The sequence below is a fragment of the Mizuhopecten yessoensis genome, unplaced genomic scaffold (assembly GCF_002113885.1).
Source record: "Mizuhopecten yessoensis strain PY_sf001 unplaced genomic scaffold, ASM211388v2 scaffold4347, whole genome shotgun sequence".
NCBI classification, from domain to species: domain Eukaryota; kingdom Metazoa; phylum Mollusca; class Bivalvia; order Pectinida; family Pectinidae; genus Mizuhopecten; species Mizuhopecten yessoensis.
The window spans coordinates 113,968-135,559 of NW_018405500.1; the positions used below are offsets into that span (position 1 = coordinate 113,968).

Consider the following 21,592-nt stretch of genomic DNA (forward strand, 5'->3'; position numbering starts at 1 on the left):
AACATTGGAATGCCTAATTTAAAACACATAAAATATGCTTCACCCCGCCCAAAATATATTGTGTACATTAAAAAAACGCTATTTGAGTGCTAAAACAGATTTTTGGTGCATGGTGCGGAATTATAAACGTTTCCAATGGTTTTTTATATCTTGTTTCTGTCTTTATATATGTGTACCTTAGACAGGAAGTTTAAATCAGAATCTCAAAGTCATTAAAATCCCTGAATCATTCTAGCTGTAAAATGTCAAACTCTCCCGCCATGCTGTCGGTATGCGTTCGATAATCATCGGACTGTTTTATCGTCGAAGTACGGGCGTGAGTTCCGAATGCGCGCACCTGTTCGTCACAATCACTCTAGCGTTTCATTCCTAAGCCAAAGAACTCTGCGTAAATAAACGGCCTTTTGCGCCTGATTGGGAAATTGTTTACATTGGAATCGATATTCAGGTCGTTGCCAACCACCGTGCTTTGATACTGGAACAGTGAATTTAATCGCATCAGATAAAACTGAAAGCCGATTTATAATTAAGTGTCGGAACCAAAGTTTAGAGGGAAATTCAAGATGTATACAACGAGAATGCGAACCCACCCGGCACTACAATCAGGGTCGTTTATGTTGGATAGAGAAATTAGGGAAATTATTGAAAGTGGACAATATTATTACACGGCTGAAATTGCCACAGAACTCAATAATATCAGCAATGCCTTAGAACATATCCTGTTGGATAGTAACTTCCTAACAACTTCTCCAGACTGGGGTCGTAACCTCGATCATGAGGAGGCTAGCGGTAAAAATTAATTAACATTTAATTATAAATAATTAATATAAGAACTTTCGAATACATGCTCCGTGATCGATTGACTTTTAACATGTTGATGATGCAGTCATGTAGGCCACCAATGTAAAATATATTTGATGGTATTTCGATTCACGAATTGCTAAATGTTTATCTAATGTATCTATCATTACATGATTCGTTATTATTGTCCAATATGGGGAATCATCTATACTGTGTGATAGGACCTATTTATATATACAAATGTACATCTTTCTTATAGGGGAAAATTTGATGATACCATCTCATACAGTTAGTTGATCGCCTTCACTGAACTCTTAATAATATGTACTCCAAATTGACCTTAGTGCTCTGTCAGTACAGTACGTCGCTCTATAGTTGATATATTCCCCACTGAACTACTTAATTATTTTACTCCCTTAATGTATATCTTCTTGACCCCGTTGTTAATCAATACTAACATATATATATTTATAAAACAAGAACATGAATTGTGATGGGATTTTTTTTAATGATGTAGATATAGTTTTGTCCATATTCTTCAAAAAGATAAATGAGTTACTTATGTAGCATCCATGTATTCATAATCAATTGACATACATCAATATTATCAATGATTTGTGTAAACTAGTTTCTGTATCAACAATTGCAATTGTATCTAAGATCTGAACAAGAAATATCTGAAATGAACATTATCAATGATATAATCATTAGCAAGAATGGATGTTTGAAAAAGATTGTATGTTTTATGACAGGGAAACTAAAACATAGAAATCAGTTCACTGACAGAACAAGCAATAGATGGGTGCATAAAAGTAAACTGAAAACAATCTAATAGTGTATAATATCTGGGGTTTTTTACCGAAACTTATAATATATTTAAAAATCAACATCTGGGATATCAACAAAAATAAGATACTTTATCTCCAAACCACAAACTTGAATCTGTGTAAATGTTATCTCCTCATTCTTAGTTAAGATTGTGAAAATTTCAAACAGCAGAAATATCTGGCTTATGGTAATCAGTTGTTTGCTGTAACAGTCAACTGAAGTACATTGTTTTCAACAAGAACAACCTATTAGAAATAATGAACATGTGCATTTCGCAGATCCCTGCATTACAGTCAAGTTACTAATCATGGCACATAAGATATAGTCTTGTAGAGTCAATAAAAGGTGATTGGAGCCAGGGGCAATACATCATGCAGTAGTTAAAGTTAACATTATTCAAGGACAAGTGTCAATCCTGTACTGTTTCATGAGATATTGTATTGGTTATACGTTTTAAATGTTTGAAAATTCAGAAAACTTCTTTAATATACTAAACTGCAGAAAATTCTACACTGGTTGATATTGTCCTTACATCACAAGCTGTACAAATGTTGTTTTTATGTCTTTCAGGTGCAGGTGCCATACTCACTAAGCTAGCTGGGTTTTTAAATCAATATAAATCTGTAATGGCTAACAGGGCAATAGAAACAGCTCAGGAGACCAACATTCGGCAAAACCACCACTGGGCAATGGAGCATCTCATAGCTCTACAACAGGTGAGACTACAGACCTTATAAAACAGCTTCAATAAGGATGCAGTTGGAAAATTCCCTTCAAGTACATGTATTAATCTACCCTCAGTCCTGAACAGTAGTAAGCCTTGATGCAGTAAAGTGCTTAATGAAATCAAAGCATGTGCCTCAAGGGTCTGCCTGACACTTAGCTAGGATCTTTATGTAAATTGAAGATATCGTGAAAACAATGTGTCTTATATGTGTAGTCCTCTTTATTTTTCATACAAAAGTGATCTTAAGGGATAAAATAGGGAAAGTGGACTATGGATGGGATACTCAATTTAGGTAGTCTTTTATTAAAAGCATGTATCTATATATATATATATATGTATATATATCTGAATACTGCAACGCCCTCTTTCAAGTACTCTGTGCAGTGTGTGCATCGGTGTTCTAATAAGTGCAGGGTTACTTGACTGGCAGTAGTAAAGTAAAAGAGTGGTAGTAAAACTAAGTATTATTTGCAATTAAAGTACACAACAACCAAATCACCTTTAAAGAGGTTGACCAATGCAGTGCTTTATGTTATGATTATCAGTAGTAATATGGGTGCAGAAAGTAATTCAGTACAATTCACTACTATACATTTTTTTTTATTTGACTTTCAGCTAATCTTGTTTTCTTGGAACAATGTTTTTCCCTCTCTACATTCTTTGTTATGTAATTTCTGCTAATGTTTTTGACTCAGTACTTAAAATAATACATAAAATAAAATTTGTTTGCATTATACTCTGAGTGATATTACTGTATTATCACATGTACCAGTAGCAGGATGCTTTACCAATCATTTCAATTCCTTCAGGAATTAGGTCCATACACAGTGAGTGCTGCTGACCGTGTGAAACAGTTTGGTGACCAGGTTGGAGTGACTGACAGGTACACAGGCTACAGAAATAATCTGACCCGTGGCTCCAGGCAGCCCTGCCACATGTCTACAAGCTGGATGGACCAAAGTGCACCACAAGGATACCTGGATACACAGCGCCCAAGCACAGGTACAACTCAGAGGCATTAGATCAGCTGTGTTAGCCATCGTTCATATGCCAACATTTTTCACATTTTAGACTTCTTGAAAAGTACTTGCCATAAACCATTTTGATCAAACTTGACACACTTTTTGCCAATAATGAGTGAAATTATGGTTTGAGGTGAGCATCTCAGGGCACATAAAAGGAGTAACACATGGGATGAAGTAATGATTAATGTCGGTATGTGCCGATCGCTGTTAAGTTTTCTATTTCTGTCACATATAATTATCTACTACATGAGTATTTATCAAATAAATCTTACATAAGATATCGCCCTCTCAGCATTTACAAACAAGAGATTATCTGTTTGGCCTGTTTTTTGTTTCATTACCATTCCTCTGATTGATTATCTAATGAAGACTTTTCCGAAGTAAAGAACATCTAACGAGTAATGTATGGTAACAAGAATGGGAAACAATAGTGAAATAATTGTATACCTGTTTAACCTATAGAGTCTGTGATGTCTAATTAAAGGGAGGTTTGTAGTATTGAAAATATGTCATATGTTCAGTTCCAGTAAAAAACTTAATAAGACTTTACTCTTTATACAGATATACTTGAAGATTTATGTTACTTTAGATGCTCTGTTATGAGATATGAAATAGTTTACAGCCTGCTCTCGTTTATATCCTAACAAAGTTATGGGGGTTATATACCAGCCACCATGGTTTTTTTTTAATTTGTAATATGACCTATCAGCCTTGTGATTGGTTGTAAGTTTCAATTGTGACATCATGCCTAGGACATGTACATGACGTCACAGACTTACACACTGGAGTCAAAATGACGTCTTTTTACGTTTCAAGGTTGCATGAAAATTGTCGTTTTACACTAATAAATGCCACAAATCTTGATTATTTGATAAAAAGGAACTAACATGAGTTTCCATTTCATATAAGATTTATGAAATTGTCACGAATATTTAATTTTAGTTCGCCAGAGGCTATTTTAATTGAAAAATATTTAGACTCATTTCATCAATCTCATATAAAATGGAAGCTCATGTAAGATCCTATATATATATGAGCATTATGACGAGATAGTTTGTAGAGTATCACATGCACATATTGTCAAGGTCAAGATCACAGAAGAAATCAAAGGTCTAATCATAGCATTCTTGTCCAAACTGTAACGACAATATCAAACAGTAAACATAATTTGATGAAAGTTTGTAGGTAGAAGTTTGTTGAAAGACAGTGATTCATACCCTATTGTGGCTACACAGGTCCTTCACCAAAAGGGCAAAGGTCATAGGTCAAATCACTGCAGTTCTCGTCCAGACTGTATCAACTATCAACTGAACTTAATTTCGTGAAATGTCATAGAGAGAAGTTTTATAGGAAAGTGGTGGGTCATATACCACAGGTCAACTATCCCAAGGTCAATGAAATAGCAAGTGGTCAATGGTTAAATCTCTGTGAATCTTGCTCAGTTGTATACTTATTTAATACACAGAATTTATAGGTTTGTAAGTTTTAATGAAAGATTTTAATTAATCTTTCAGCAGGTTACTTCACTCCAAGACAAATAACCAGTATGGTGCCTCCCCGTGTGAAATCAGCAGCTCTACGGACACGTGTCCAGTTTGCACAAGATAATGGACCACCAAAGCTCACCACACGAGGTAACCTTTAACTTTCTTATTCATTGATTAAGACTTCACAAAGGTCACCACAGGAGGTAAGCTTTCACTTCCTTTATTATTAGTGAAGAAATCACAAAGGTCACCACACGTGGCAAGCTTTAACTCCCTTTATTATTAGTGAAGAAATCACAAAGGTCACCACACGTGGCAAGCTTTAACTCCCTTTATTATTAGTGAAGAAATCACAAAGGTCACCACACGTGGCAAGCTTTAACTCCCTTTATTATTAGTGAAGAAATCACAAAGGTCACCACACGTGGCAAGCTTTAACTCCCTTTATTATTAGTGAAGAAATCACAAAGGTCACCACACGTGGCAAGCTTTAACTCCCTTTATTATTAGTGAAGAAATCACAAAGGTCACTATGGGAGGTAACCCCTTTTATAACCAATAAACCAGTTCAGGAATGTTCATCATGTGGGGGTAAGCTCTTATTGATATCTTTAATTATATATATATATGGTACATATAGGGTAAGTTCTAACATTCTTAATTTCTTATAAAAAGTAAATTAAGCTTTTCCTAAATATTATTAGAAGGTTAACCTAAGGTCATTTTTATCCCCCACTTTCACCAAAATGGGGGATATTAATACAGGTCTGTCTGTCTGTCCGTCTGTCTGTCACGCTTCGTTTCCATGCAATAACTACAACAAATATTAACTGATTTTCTTCAAACTTGGTCACAGGGTTAAATGCCTTAAGGGCTCATCCAAGGAGGCTTCTGATTGGTGAAAATTTAGATATTGTTCGATTTTGATGAAAATTGGTATATAGGGATATTAGGGGACTGCTAATTCAACAGCATAAGTTTCGTTGCCATACCAACAATACAAAGGCTACTGATTGGTGGAAATAAAAATATTGTTCGATTTTGATGAAAATTGGTATCTTGAGGTATAAGGGGACTGCGAATTCAACTGCATAAGTTTCGTTGCCATAGCAACCAAATGGAGCACTTCTTATTGGTCGAAATTCAATGTTTTTTTCATTTTTTTTATGAAAAATGGTATATAGGGGTATTAGGGGACTGCGAATAAAACCGGATAAGTTTTGTTAAAACCATAGCAACAACACACGGAGGCTTATGATTGGTCGAAATTTAGATATTGTTTGATTTTGATGAAAATTGGTACCGGTATATAGGGATATGAGTTTCGTTACCATAGCAACCACACAGAGGCTTCTGATTGGTCACAATTTAGATATTGTTTGATTTCGATGAAAATTGGTATATACGAATATTAGTGGACTGCAAATTCAATCGCATACTTTCCGTTGTGCCATAGCAACTACACAGAGGATTCTGATTGGTTGCAATTTAGAAATTGCTCAATTTCACTCAACTTTAGTATGTACATTGTAGATGTACTATGGCAATACGATCCTTTTCTAATGCATCTTTGCGACTATGGGGGCAGTTTTGGGGACATCTGTAATGGTCCCCCATTACAATTAGCACTTGTTGTTGTAGATATTGTTAAGATGTTTCAACCAAATTCCTTATGCACATTCAACTCATGCTAAGTTTGCCAACCAATGTGATTTGTGCATATTTACGGATAATCAATGAGGTACATGTGTATAAGGCTTTTTTTTCTTCAAGGTTCAAGCTGTTGTATGTCTCAGCAGCACGATACTAACATGTTTAAACCTAACCTCAATAATGTTAACCTACAATATGTCCTGCAACCGGGTGATATAAATTCCACGAATTTGCTTGTTATCAATTAACCTGGCCTGCAGGGCAAGTGAACTTATGCCCAGCTGTGTCTACCATCCTTCCATTGTCTGCCATCAACTATTCATTTAAAACCCTACAAGTCAAGGAAGGCTGAAGGCATTTTGACCAAATTTCATTTTGGTATTGAATATTTTTGAGCAAAGAAGATATAATGTTGTGTAGATGAGCCATTAAAATCACACTTCTTGAGTTGAGTAAAATAATTCAACCTTATTTATTCTGGAGCATCCCTGGGCCTCAGAGACTTAGCATTGTATACTTGGAGGGCTAGGGGAAAATATGTTTATCTTTAAAATCCTACCCCTCTGTACAGTTAAAGGCATTTTCACTGAATTTCATAAGTGAAGCATCCTTGGGAGAGGGTCACCTCCCTCCCTTGTGCAAAAGCTTATATTATAACCTAAATGGGAGATACAAATAAATTGCTTTTAATTCTACTCCTTGTGTACAGATTATTTTGTCAGAAGCATCCTTTGCCAAGGAAACTTTGTGTAAAATGAGGGTGTGGCCTTCTCCTTGATACAGAAGGATATAAGGGAAATAAAGGTAATTAACACTTGAAATCCTACTCCTTCAGTATCAGTAAATTGATTTCAATCAAATCTGGTCTGGAGCATCCTTTGGCCCATGGAACTCAATATTGTATAACTTGAGTGTGCGGATCGCCTTGGGACTCAGAGATGGAAAGTATGAACAAGGACCATATTGTGAGCAGAGGAACCTGGTTCAGTAGTGTTATGTTTAAAAACGCTCATTTTAAAGTTTTTGCCTGCTCTCTGCTCTTTTGATAATCTTGTAACAACTATTTGATAACTCCCTTATTAGCATAGTCTTATTTCATCAAAGATAAGATAAATTGTTTGTTGCCCCCATCATTACCTTTATATACTGTATAACATGAAATGTTTGCTGTGTATAAATAATCTTGGTTTTCATGATTGCTATAGCACAACAAACACAAATCCAACACATGATGGATATATTTAACTTCTGTTTGTTTACCAGGTATATGGGGAATCCACAAAAATTAGTACCATGAAAGGATCGATCTAAATAGCTTTAAACCACAAAAGAAAATACCTACGAACCTTTTGTGATGGAGTATTTACTTAACATCTTTCTGTTTCCTAGTGCCTAGCTTGTTTGGCAATACCAGCCTTGTGACGAATGTTCACCCAAGCGAGGTATGCAGTGGGGTTCTGTTCTGGGCCAAAATATACCAAAGTCCTAAAAAATGGTACTTATTTTCCCCTGTTTAACGTTCAGCATTTAGAGTAATTGCAACAATTGGAATACAATGTGACCTGCTGGAGTATTCTGCTGGATGCCTTTGGCATGGTATTTCAGTGGGATAGAACTCGTCGGCACCAGATCCGCGCTCTCACAAGGAGGCAAATATATAATTAATATTCCCCCTTCAGCACACATACACACATTCACACACTTACATTACACACATAGAAGCATGTCCTAAAATCATCTTAGTTGTTAATAGGACATTTAACCTAATCAAACTAAACCAACTGATATAATCAAATTCTCACAAAGTCATACACTTTTGTGTACCATGTTCGAAAGTAGTGGAATATTCTGGTTTACTGACTGGTATGTTTTCATTTCATATTGCATTCTGGTATACCAAGTTCTCATATGTAACAGAGGTCATTACTTTTTTAATGCCTTCCCATAGGAGTCGAACCCGGAACCTCTTGCTTACTAGTCTTACACTCTACCGAATGAGTTAAAGAGAAATTCTCCCTAGCAAGTCGGTAGGAAGCAGCTCGTATTTTACCAGAGTGACATACTCCCCCTCCAGGAAAGAAATCAAGTTTTCAAGGGGTCATAGTGATTCCTTTGCAAGCATCGCTGAGTATTTTTTGTCATATCTCCCGGGTCCCTGTGTAACAGAGTTCCTTATCTTTTCAATGCCTCTGCTAGGAGTCGAACCTGGGACCTCTGGTTTACTAGTCTTACACTCTACCAAATGAGCTAAAGAGAAATTCTCCCTAGCCGAGTCAGTAGGAAGCAACTAGTATTTTACCAGGGGGACACAAATTTTTGGAATATTCTGGTATACAAAGTTCACATATAATGGTACATTCTGGTATACCAAGTTCTCATATAGTGGTACATTCTGGTATACCAAGTTCTCATATAGTGGTACATTTTGGTATACCAAGTTCTCTTTTAATGAAACATTCTGTTATATTTTTTTTTTTATCTAGTTATACTTGCTAACGTACTCAGTTCTCATATAGTGGTAAATTCAAGCAAGACACTTACCTTAATTGTATCAGGATTCTGTTTCCTCACGCTGTGTGGATAACCCCAGTCTATCTTATACCCATTAGCAGACATTTTAATTCAAGTGTTCATGTTCCTCCCACAGTTTACAATAACACGTCTGTAATCCTTCCCTTTCATTGTCCACACACTGTCGTCTTATTCTCCAACCCTCAGATTCTTCTTCCAAAGATCACTCTATTGCGTAGGTGATGAATGTCCTTCAGCTTAAAGAAGCTTTGTTTTTTCATAATTAAACATGTCTTCAAATCTTATAATTTCCAATCTCAGAGGACACTTCTTGAAATCTTCCAAATCCTGTCACATTTTTATGTATCGCATGAAACACTCAAAATTGATCATGGTCAACAAGACGATGTCGGTGATGTCTTTTTGATTCAAATTTCTGAATCTGTTTCAGAAAAGTTTGCCTGTTATTTCTCATCTTAAAACAGTTTCATATAGATGTCACAAATGGCTTTATATCAGTGTATTAGTGGGTAAGACCAATAACACATGAACAAATCCTAACCTTTGTCCAGACACAGATTTGTATGGAGTTGTTGACCTTAACTCTTACCTGTACATGTGCTAGTTATATTTTTGCCAATACAGGTATTGTACACCATAAATCATTTAATCTGATCTGTGAATGTTTAAAGTTCTAAGTCTGCATTAAATCTAGAGTCTTAATTAGGTTTAGTTTAAGCATGTAAAGATCTTATTTTAACAGTGAATTAAATTTGTGAGCATTATATTCAACACGGGTTACCAAAAAAGATATACAGGTAATTATACAGTCGTTAATCATTTTAATTTAAAGCAGAATTTGTATATCTAATTAATTTTATGGTCCTGGCAATAATGGTGAGGCTGTTAGGGTATAAAGGGGCTGCACTGAAAAATCAAAGCTTTCTGGATCTAACTTTTTTCTATATTACATATTGATATGTTCACCAACTGTATTTATATACCCTTTGCTATATTTTGATACCAATGTTTGTTCCTTAATATTTTATGTACATTCACCTAACTTGCTATACTTATATACCTTGGGAATGCAGAGTGTCACAAACTAAATTTGGATCCAGTGCCCAACTATATTCAGAGTTTTGACCCTTCGTTCATTTTCTAAACCAAAGTTTGTTTGGAACATATCTTCCTTGCTATTTCACCTTTGAATAAATTGAAAACTGTATACTTAGGAATCTTGGATGGCAAAGGCCCCAGTATATATACAATTAGTCCTTTATCAGTTTGATATGGAAGTTTGTCCAAATTTGTCAACAACTTCTCTGTGGTATACAGGAACATGTCAGGAAAATGAAATGTTTTCATCTCAGTTTCACTTGAGTAGTATTGATTTACTTTATTAACCAGCAACCAAATTTGGTATGACATATCCAAAGGCTGAGGGAGTCCATTGTTGTATAAATGACGAGTATGACCCTACTAGGGTAAAATCATTAGTTCAGTTACGTAATTTTCCAATACAGGCTCTATATCCACCAAACTCAAACATGTTTTTTTGTGTGTTTTGTATGGTAAATAAGGGTTTTAGCCCTCATGGGAGAAGCCAGTTCCTTAAGGATGTAGCTGTAAATCTAACAAAGCGAATACATATCTTATAAATGATTCATAATGGCATATCTTTGGTTAGATTATGATGTAACAATAATATAGTATTATACTAGGAAGATTCTGTGATATGATTTAGCGCTTTCTGATTCACAGACATTTACATTTGAATTATATTGTGATTGATATTCATGTGTCTTCATTCTAAACAAATTCCAGACAATCAAAGTTGCCCTGTACTGAAATTGTTGAGCATGTTGTTGTGTATATGCATGGTGTAGTGTAGCTCTATTTATTTCGTTTGTGTACTTGAAAACCAATAAAACGTATGCTAAACATCAATATGGTGTTGAAATTAAAAGTAAATTCTTTGATGTAAAAGTTTATTTTAGAAGGAAATAGTTTTGGAATAAATCATCCAGACCTCCACCTGCCATTATATATATACGTCCCGTGAATATTATCTATTGATTAATGCAGTGTATGGATCTACAGCCATAACAAATCGTTTTTCCATACATTTAAATACCCTCCACATGTTTAATCAGCTAGGCACTACCAACATGTACACATTTATACAGAGTGTCTTTCTGTCCTCCAGTGTGGAGCTAAAACAACCGGGTAAGGCTTAACAGCTGAACTATTTAATACCTTTGTATAAGGGTTGGTTTTAACGAGACTTGATCTACCTGTGAAGTTAGTTACTCAGGTGAGGTGTATTGTGTTCTATGCAGGTATATAGTGCAACAATAGAAACCCAATGAACTATATCAAGGTATTGATACACATATTCCATCTCCAGTTGGCAACGATCTGACCTATCGTTCATACATACAACAAAACAAGCTACCCTGGATCGCCAACACATAATGTGGCAAGTGTTCTTATTTAATTGATGATTTGATTGAAATATGATTTATGTGACGGTATAAGACCAGGAGTTTATCTGTTTGGTGATCTTTACGAGGATATGGGAAGGTTTTTGGTGGGAAACCTGCTGTAATTCGTGGGAGGGTTAATATTATCTGTGTCTGGATACAGGTGCTCCGTCATTAATTCACGTTCCTGGTTATATAGTCAGTAATTATATGTTGCATGAACTGTGATACTAGGTATAAGGTTTGTATGAAATTAATGTGGACTTATTACTTAAACTTATCGAAAACATATATCCATTTCATTTCAGGAATTAATTATTATACTATTTAATGATTTTGAATTGAATATTTTTTTCTTTAAATATGTTATTTTTTCTGGGTTTTTTATCAGAAAAATTCATTAACCACATGGGTATAATATAGTGGTTGAGGTAATATTACTGTTTGATCCAGTTGTTAGTGTACCTTACATTACATATCCTCACACCAAGCCTACTTCTGTTTGTATAAGGTTATTGGTTTAGTAGGCTTACCTGGTAATACATGATATTGAGAGTGTGTATTGTTGTCGCCAGACTTTCACACAGGCTCTCTGTAGGCCAGAGTTAATTGACCAGAAAAACTTGCATGCTTCTCAGCATTTCTATACTACTGCATTACCACCACTGTGTGTAACATTCACACACCTGTAGGTATCAAAGGTTCATATCATACCTGTAGGTACCTATTATATAAACTCTACAGATGTTTTTGATAAAGTAATGCCTGGCAGTGAGGAGCATACACTATACCAAACCTGTCAAGATATTTTGAAAATTATTTTGTTATCTATCAGGATTCCAAGCCTCACTGGTGACACTTATTATTTTGTTTCAGTACAGACAAGTAGATATAGTCACTTAGGCTGGTGTTTTATTGAGGTAATCACTATCTACTTCAAGAAAAATAAATTAAATCCGGTGTAAGGAGTAAGGGGTAAGGAAGCATACTTAAAGGGGATAGTGGGGATTGTTTAATACCTATAAATATGCACAGCTTGCTCATGATAGATGTTTTCAAATACTTTGTTGAGTTATAGTTTTTGTGTAAATGGAACAAGCATTATTCTGACCCAGGTCTTTCTTATTTACAGGATACCGTACAATTGACACACTCTACCCATTTAGTAACAACGCCTATCAAGACCAATCATCTTCCTACAGCCAGAAACTGCTGGAACTCAAGGCTCAGAACGCATACAACGCCAATTCCTCCGGTCTACAGCGTTCAAAGATGACATCTCCTCACAGCATGCAGACACTCTCAGTACAGGAGCAAGCGGGCATCAACACAACATTCCCTGGCAGGACAGAGTACATGACCAAATATGGGCGTCCTCCAATGGATATACCTACCAGTCCCTTCAACATCAACCCTACCCCAGACTTCACCCTGCACCAGCGACCCCTAGGTCAGACCACCTACGACCCTAGCAACACAGAATACCAAGTGCGATATGACTGGCCAGACAGTGAAAAAATTGTGAGGATGCCGTGGTTGAGAAAATGAATATGGTGCATTTAAGAAACTTTCACCAGACTTTGTTTTAACTTTTAGAATGGACCTCACATGAAATCATGAAATAAAGATCAAATTCAGGCAAATTGTGCACTGAATAGTATGGCACACTCTAAATAGGATGCAGGGGTGTTAGCTGAATTTCCCACAATTACCAAAAATTATATGGTATTAAACTTTTTTATTTCTAATATTTATATAGATATCTGTTGATGTATAGAGACAATTTAACAATTTTTCTCTCTTTATATTTTATCATTTGCATATCTGTGATAGTTAGCCAGTCTCATACCTGTTCCACATGGTAAGGGTCATTTACATATCCTCATGTTCAATAAAGATGTTTTAAAAATGTCTTCAAATTTTGATTACTTATGTGCTTTAAGCACCAATTTGACACAAATGTTTGGAAATATACCAAATATTGATCAAACTTATTCTATGGCAATTGACATTAGTGCTGTGTCTTCTATTTAGTGGTGTAGGTACTGAATCTGCAAAAAAATGATTCCAAATTAACTACATTTTGAACACTTGAAAGAATCATCTTTACAATTATTTCATACAATTTTTGGTTCATTTCTGAAAAAATGCAAAGAAAAATGGTTTATAAAAGGTTGAAATGCACGGTTTCAGAAAACCTAATTGTGAATATTTTTTGCAAAATTACATTAAAGGGAGATAATTTGGTAGTCTCCCTTGAAACTTGAACCAAATGGTCATTGATCTGTAATTGAAATGTTATACAAATGTACAGGGATTCTAGATAGTCTAGACCTGTAGTTACTAAATAGGAGAGGAACTATCTGTTACTATAATCTAATGGATTTATATCCTGAATATTAAAGTCTTAAACACAAGTATTCTAGATTAAAATGACATCTGATCAGCTAGGTTCCACAGTACATATTACCAACATTATTTTGCTTTGGAAATCTCTGGTGACCAACATGGTGCAAAGACTGTTCTGCAATATATCTATATCTGTGTACACCAGCAATTTGTGTACAGCAAGAAGCATATGGCAATTCCATTGATATTAAAGTCAAAGTGAATAGGTTTTATAATACAGTAGTATAACTTTAGAAGTATAGCAATAACTAAACTACAAATAGAAAAGTCTTGAAATATGTAGAAATAATTTGGAGCATTTATCAGTCCATCAATAACTGATCATTAATTCCAACCGAGACCAGACTAACACATTTGGATCAGTTCTGTCTGTAAGTATGGCTATTACAGTAGTGAATGTATGATTTACTCGCATTCTTAGCATGTGCAATAGGCATAGTTTACTGTATATAATTTGACTGCTGTTTTCCCCTTGTGTAATATCAAGATGAGGTTTGAATAACATCAGTTTTGAAAATAACTTATTTAAAACCATGAGTAAGGGAGCAGTCCAAATATGCAGGATAAAATTACTAGGTAGACTTAGTGGTGCAGAATCAAACGCTTCATACACATGCTTAAACAGCCTTTAGCAATAATTGACTATCGTCATCAAAAAAAAAATTGTAATTAATTTATTAGATAGCTTTTTCTTTTATTAAAATTCCAGAAAGTATTATGAATTATATATTTATGATAGCAGTGTGCTTATGAAGTATATATATATACAACGTACAATGTATATAATTTTGTATATATATATATAAGCTGTACATGTTTTAGACTCATTACACTTACTTCTATTCCACTTCTTTTTGACCTGTATAATTACATTAAAGAGACATTTATACAGAACATGTATCAGTATGTTACGGATGGGTTGAAACATATCTACTTATATATATATAAGTATTTTCACAGTAATCAAAATAGTAAGGGTATATTTTATATACACTGTACATGAATTTTGTATACACCGTACATGTATTTTGTATACACTGTACATGTATTTTGTATACACTGTACATATAAATTATATACACCGTACATGTATTTGTATACAATGTAGCCAAAACATCAATATACAACTGATAAAAAATATCCTTATCAAAATTTTTGAGGGGAGAAAACGACTACAATAGTGATATATTTTTATACTGTTAAAATGGTGAATCAGGGTGTTTTTACACGATTGTGTATATTATTATAACAGTGGACATTTGTTGAAGCAGTCACTAAACCCTTGTAATCCAATGTTATACGAGGGTGATTTATGTTGTTAGTTTGTTATTACAAGATATTTGTGAATGTAAACATTCCTTGACATTTATATATATTTCCTTTTACAATTACTAATTTCTATGCTAATTGAATGCCAGACACCTTTAGGAAAATTAAGTGTCTGGACTAAAGTTATTCAAAGATTACCACTCTTCTTTTTACTTCAAATGTTGAGATCGTTTATCAAAGCCGTTTTTTCATACAATGTGATTACACTCATTATGAGAGGAATTTGTTCCTGCTTCAATTTATTGAGGCAAGACACTTTCCATATTTTACTTTAATCTTTAGCTGTACAGTATATAATCAGTATTTGTATAAAGCAAATTAAAACTGCTTATTTGGCTAACTGGTAATAGAATCTCATCATACCCTTAATAGTATTATTATAATGTATTTATCAGATATATTTTGTATATATAAACAGGTGAAAGGAAACGTTTGCTGCAGTAGGGTTTATAAAGTGTATCGGTATCCCAGTGCCTTTTGCAATATATGTGGTAGTACTATGAAGTGTCTTAGTGAGTATCTATAGACTGTGATAGTACTTCAGGTTATTATAACTGCCATTGTCTCTATAGCAGTTTTTGCATCTTTGTCTCTGCCCAGATTATTTAATTTTATGTACATTGTAATTGTTTTTTTCTTATTTCTGTTTCTTTTCATGCTCTTTATTCTTTTTGCAATAAAAGTCCAATAAGTTTTGAGTTTGTCTTTGGATTCTGTTTTCATCAAACCTTAATACTAACAGTGATATAAAAATGTATCCCAATGACATAATTATGGTTAAGATTTCTGATCAAAACCAAATTGAAAGTTTCGAATACAATTTCTCAAGAACAGATTTTGCCATTCACAACTTTTTATTTTATAGTTTAACTATGACATAAAATCTTGAATGTCACCATTTTTAGCTCAAGATACAAAATTGTGAACAATTAAAAAACTTTTCCTTCCTGAAAATTTAACAGAATGGATTATAAACATGATCCACCACACCTCTAATGGGGAGTGAATATTACAATGGCAAAAACAGTTTGAGAAAACAAAAGATATTTATGACCATTGTGTAGCGTGTGGACATTTGATATAAACATAATGATCAAATGGATACTTTCTAACACATGTATTTTGGTATCACCATAATCACTTATCCTAAACATCCAAGTCCTATATATACTCCGTCTCGTATTAAACAAACAACAACCATGATATATGCAGGTAGCTACTCTGCAGATGGAACGACAGAACAGGCATTTATTATAATTGCATTTGATACGATAAAGACGTTTCCATACAATTTTGACAAATTCACTCCACAACCCACAATCTCTCCCTCTCATTGCGAATCGTATTTATCTACAAAAACCAACCCCACCACCCAACCTGAACTCCTTTCGGAAGCAGGTGTAACAGCCCGTCTATGCTTCATGTATTATTATTTTTTTTGGGGGGGGGGGGGGGGGGTTCTATACATCCAACATAAATTCGATTCCTATATATTCTCAATGTATTCATGTACATAACATTCCATATGAAATAAATTTTGAATTCAATTTAGATTTAAAACTTGTACATTCCGTCTACGTCCGAAGCTAGAATGACACAATAACAACCACCCGTGTCCTACCCCACACACATGCTCCAACCTCATTGGTCAATACCAAATCGCATGAATTACTCGCCCTAATACGTTCCTCACATACCTATCGGACAAATATTACGCACTATTCTATGAAACGTGCGCAAATAATACACAGTGTACTACTGGACATCAATTATTGGTTTGGGAAATACAGTAACCAAAACCTTTTCACGTTTTACTTTCCCATTAGAAGACAATATAAGTTATAAGCATGTATTTGAAATATGCATGTGTAAATGTGCTTTACTGTTCAAGTAAGTGTATTATATGATTAATTAAGCTTACTTCAGAAAACACAAAAACACATTATTTTATAATTCTTAATGATTTATTGAAATTACATTAAAACAATTACAGCCCATAGCATTCATTCAAGATATATAAAATATTTTTATCACACAATATTCCTCTTCTATGGACAGTTATTCTGATCAGCCTGAAGATATACATTGGTCATCAGGGCCATTGTGGTTATCTGGTATCAACATAGGACCAGTTGAATCATAGTTACTTGTTTATGAAATAGGGCAGACCTAATGATTTTATGATGCTCTATGTCTTAATATTGCAAAGATATTTAAGGCCAGCATTAACATTTGCATGTCTGTCAGGCTTTATTCTTGAAATATCCTATTTATAAATAGACAAACTGGTTGGTCTTCTGAAACACACAGGCCCCTGGTACCTTGGACAGCTATCTGGTATAACTATCACAGGCGACCCTGGTACCTTGGACAGCTATCTGGTATAACTATCACAGGCCCCTGGTACCTTGGACAACTATCTGGTATAACTATCACAGGCGGCCCTGGTACCTTGGACAGCTATCTGGTATAACTATCACGGGCCCCTGGTACCTTGGACAGCTATCTGGTATAACTACCACAGGCGGCCCTGGTACCTTGGACAGCTATCTGGTATAACTATCACAGGTGGCCCTGGTACCTTGGGCAGCTATCTGGTAGAACTACCACAGGCAGCCCTGGTACCTTGGACAGCTATCTGGTATAACTATCACAGGCGGCCCCGGTACCTTGGGCAGCTATCTGGTATAACTATCAGATACCTCGTGTATATATGGTCCCTTATTTGCACAGGAAGAAAAAAATATATCTGGTATAACTATCACAGGCAGCCCTGGTACCTTGGACAGCTATCTGGTATAACTATCAGATACCTAGTGTATATATGGTCCCTTATTTACACAGGAAGAAAAAAATATATCTGGTATAACTATCACAGGCGGCCCTGGTACCTTGGGCAGCTATCTGGTATAACTATCACAGGCGGGCCTGGTACCTTGGACAGCTAGCTGGGAGAACTATCACAGGCGGCCCTGGGACCTTGGACAGCTATCTGGTAGAAGTATCACAGGCGGCCCTGGTGCCTTGGGCAGCTATCTGATATAACTATCACAGGCGGCCCTGGGACCTTGGGCAGCTATCTGGTATAACTATCTCAGGCGGCCCTGGTACCTTGTACAGCTAGCTGGTAGAACTATCACAGGCGGCCCTGGTGCCTTGGACAGCTATCTGGTAGAACTATCACAGGGGGCCCTGGTACCTTGGACAGCTATCTGGTATAACTATCAGATACCTGGTGTATATATGGTCCCTTATTTACACAGGAAGAAAAAATTGTGGATTTTGTATTAGAACTTAATTGCAAGATTTTCATTTTGCAAAGCACTGGTATAGTAAAAAAGGCATGCTTTTTAATATATTGATTTATGCTACATCCATGTATTAATGAAAATTCTTTTATATCTAAAAATTTATCCAAATGATACCCGAACAGTATATAATGTTCATCCTGCTAATTTGGAATATCACGAGAAATGATTTTACATGCTGTAACAGGATCAATTCAATCTAACAATAATCATCACACATACACAACAATCATTTTTTTAAGCCTGCTATATAAAAGTCTGAATCTGACATTGTAAAAGGATTCCAGATACTCAAATACATCCGTCAAAAATAAGTGTAAATGCTTCATACATAGTGTGCCTGTTATAATTCTATATTTTTGCACACAGCCTATTTTTGTGCAAAAAAGATCTAGTGAAAATAGTTGTTTCTATACCACAATCAAAATGACCAGAAGATGAGCTCACACAAATAAGACTGTACATCTTCCAAAAGCAGAACCTACAGAAACTGAAAGTGAAACACATTTTTTCATCTAAACACTTCCAACTTTTATATATTCATCCATACTGATATAAAGTACAAAACAGATTCCACAGGGATTTCACATAAGGCAAATACTTACACAATGCATCACGTCATTGGCACAATTAGAAGGCTAAGCACTACATAGGGTGTCTGTGGTACGTACTGACATTGGGAACAATCAAGGTTGTGAGGTAAAGCAATCAGGTCACAAGTAATACACAAGTGTGAAAACAAGATCATAACATTCAGAGTTGTCTTCCCTTCCATCACAAGCGGTAAGCTCAGAAGGGTCTAGGCCTAGGGTTAACAAAACATTTCAACAAAACTTCCTCGTTTTACAACTCTTTCAGCATCAAGGGATCCCACCATGGCCTCTATAAATCTTAAGCCAGTAAAACAATTGCTTGCAAAAAAACCCAGAAGATTTCAGTTGTTCACAGTACATTTATATAATTACATCAATGTGTTATTCAGAGGGGTTTTTGTTATCATAAAAAAAACACCAATAACTTTTCATTCACCACTATATTGTAATGAACAATATGATATGTATCATCAGTAAGAAATAACAAAATGCTCACTATTCCAGTTTCTTAAATATTTTTTAAAGATGCATTCTTGTTGTTTTGTTTGGTAATATTTCACTCTTTTAAAGATGTAAACATTATAATTACCTTTCCAACATAATAGAAGTTCTGAATTTTCCTTAAATACTATCAGATATGTCTGACAAGAAGTGCCAAAATGATAAAAAAAAGTTTCTGACTTAATTTTTGGTTCATAATAAATATTTGTCTTTAATCAGACAACTATCAGCTTTCATGCTGTTTACATAGCTAATTCACTTAACGCAATAGTACAAAGGTAGGGTGTCAATGTAATTCAAATGTACAAGTCAAAGCAAGGGAAAATGTGTGAACCTTGGATTGGGAACTACACTGTATACCCATCCGATGCAGATGTACCATAAAGGAAATTAAATTGTGGATTCTATAAATGTGAGCTGCCATTTCAGCATGTGGATGTGATATTACAGAAAATACAACACACACTTCTATTACAGAATTTCATATACTGCTAATCATTCAAAAATCCTCTCCAATGGTCACAGTAACAAGGTAGCTTGGTGCCTACAATGGTCACAGTAACAAGGTAGCTTGGTGCCTACAATGGTCACAGTAACAAGGTAGCTTGGTGCCTACAATGCTCACAGTAACAAGGTAGCTTGGTGACTCCAATGGTCACGGTAACAAGGTAGCTTGGTGACTCCAATGGTCACAGTAACAAGGTATTACAGAAAATACAACACACACTTCTATTACAGAATTTCATATACTGCTAATCATTCAAAAATCCTCTCCAATGGTCATAGTAACAAGGTAGCTTGGTGACTCCAATGGTCACGGTAACAAGGTAGCTTGGTGACTCCAATGGTCACAGAAACAAGGTAGCTTGGTGACTCCAATGGTCACAGAAACAAGGTAGCTTGGTGACTCCAATGGTCACAGTAACAAGGGAGCTTGGTGCCTTCAATGGTCACAGTAACAAGGTAGCTTGGTGCCTACAATGCTCACAGTAACAAGGTAGCTTGGTGACTCCAATGGTCACAGTAACAAGGTGGCTTGGTGACTCCAATGGTCACAGTAACAAGGTGGCTTGGTGACTCCAATGGTCACAGTAACAAGGTATTACAGAAAATACAACACACACTTCTATTACAGAATTTCATATACTGCTAATCATTCAAAAATCCTCTCCAATGGTCATAGTAACAAGGTAGCTTGGTGACTCCAATGGTCACGGTAACAAGGTAGCTTGGTGACTCCAATGGTCACGGTAACAAGGTAGCTTGGTGACTCCAATGGTCACAGAAACAAGGTAGCTTGGTGACTCCAATGGTCACAGAAACAAGGTAGCTTGGTGACTCCAATGGTCACAGTAACAAGGTAGCTAGGTGCCTCCAATGGTCACAGTAGCAAGGTAGCTTGGTGCCTCCAATGGTCACAGTAGCAAGGTAGCTTGGTGCCTCCAATGGTCACAGTAATAAGGTCGCTTGGTGCCTCCAATGGTCACAGTAACAAGGTAGCTTGGGGACTCCAATGGTCACAGTAACAAGGTAGCTTGGTGACACCAATGGTCACAGTAACAAGGTGGCTTGGTGACTCCAATGGTCACAGTAACAAGGTATTACAGAAAATACAACACACACTTCTATTACAGAATTTCATATACTGCTAATCATTCAAAAATCCTCTCCAATGGTCACAGTAACAAGGTAGCTTGGTGACTCCGATGGTCACAGTAACAAGGTAGCTTTGTGCCTCCAATGGTCACAGTAACAAGGTAGCTTGGGGACTCCAATGGTCACAGTAACAAGGTAGCTTGGTGACACCAATGGTCACAGTAACAAGGTAGCTTGGTGACACCAATGGTCACAGTAACAAGGTAGCTTGGTGACACCAATGGTCACAGTAACAAGGTGGCTTGGTGACTCCAATGGTCACAGTAACAAGGTATTAC

At 35.6% G+C, this 21,592-nt stretch overlaps 1 protein-coding gene and 2 long non-coding RNA genes across 4 annotated transcripts; 2 read left to right on the forward strand and 1 right to left on the reverse strand.

Annotated features, from left to right (window-relative positions):
* Positions 1 to 420: 420 nt before the first annotated feature.
* On the forward strand, positions 421 to 13,431 carry LOC110448810. Of its 2 annotated transcripts, none has more exons than XM_021495256.1 (5): positions 421 to 789; positions 2,200 to 2,345; positions 3,166 to 3,358; positions 4,896 to 5,015; positions 12,651 to 13,431. In XM_021495256.1, exons 1-5 carry the CDS (start codon positions 564 to 566, stop codon positions 13,064 to 13,066), a joined length of 1,101 nt encoding a protein of 366 aa, XP_021350931.1. In that variant the 5' UTR covers positions 421 to 563; the 3' UTR covers positions 13,067 to 13,431. The 2 variants fall into 2 exon arrangements, with proteins under 2 accessions (XP_021350931.1, XP_021350932.1); XM_021495257.1 differs by having other exon boundaries at positions 4,899 to 5,015.
* A 3,770-nt stretch (positions 13,432 to 17,201) lies between these two features.
* Positions 17,202 to 18,096, reverse strand: LOC110448811. The gene is made up of 2 exons (XR_002462778.1): positions 18,037 to 18,096; positions 17,202 to 17,925 (listed from the first exon to the last, which is right to left on the reverse strand). It is a non-coding gene; the product is annotated as an uncharacterized LOC110448811 (long non-coding RNA).
* Positions 18,097 to 20,279: 2,183 nt separating this feature from the next.
* On the forward strand, positions 20,280 to 21,564 carry LOC110448812. Its single transcript, XR_002462779.1, has 4 exons — positions 20,280 to 20,360; positions 20,452 to 20,723; positions 21,053 to 21,256; positions 21,348 to 21,564. It is a non-coding gene; the product is annotated as an uncharacterized LOC110448812 (long non-coding RNA).
* The last annotated feature ends 28 nt before the right edge of the window (positions 21,565 to 21,592 follow it).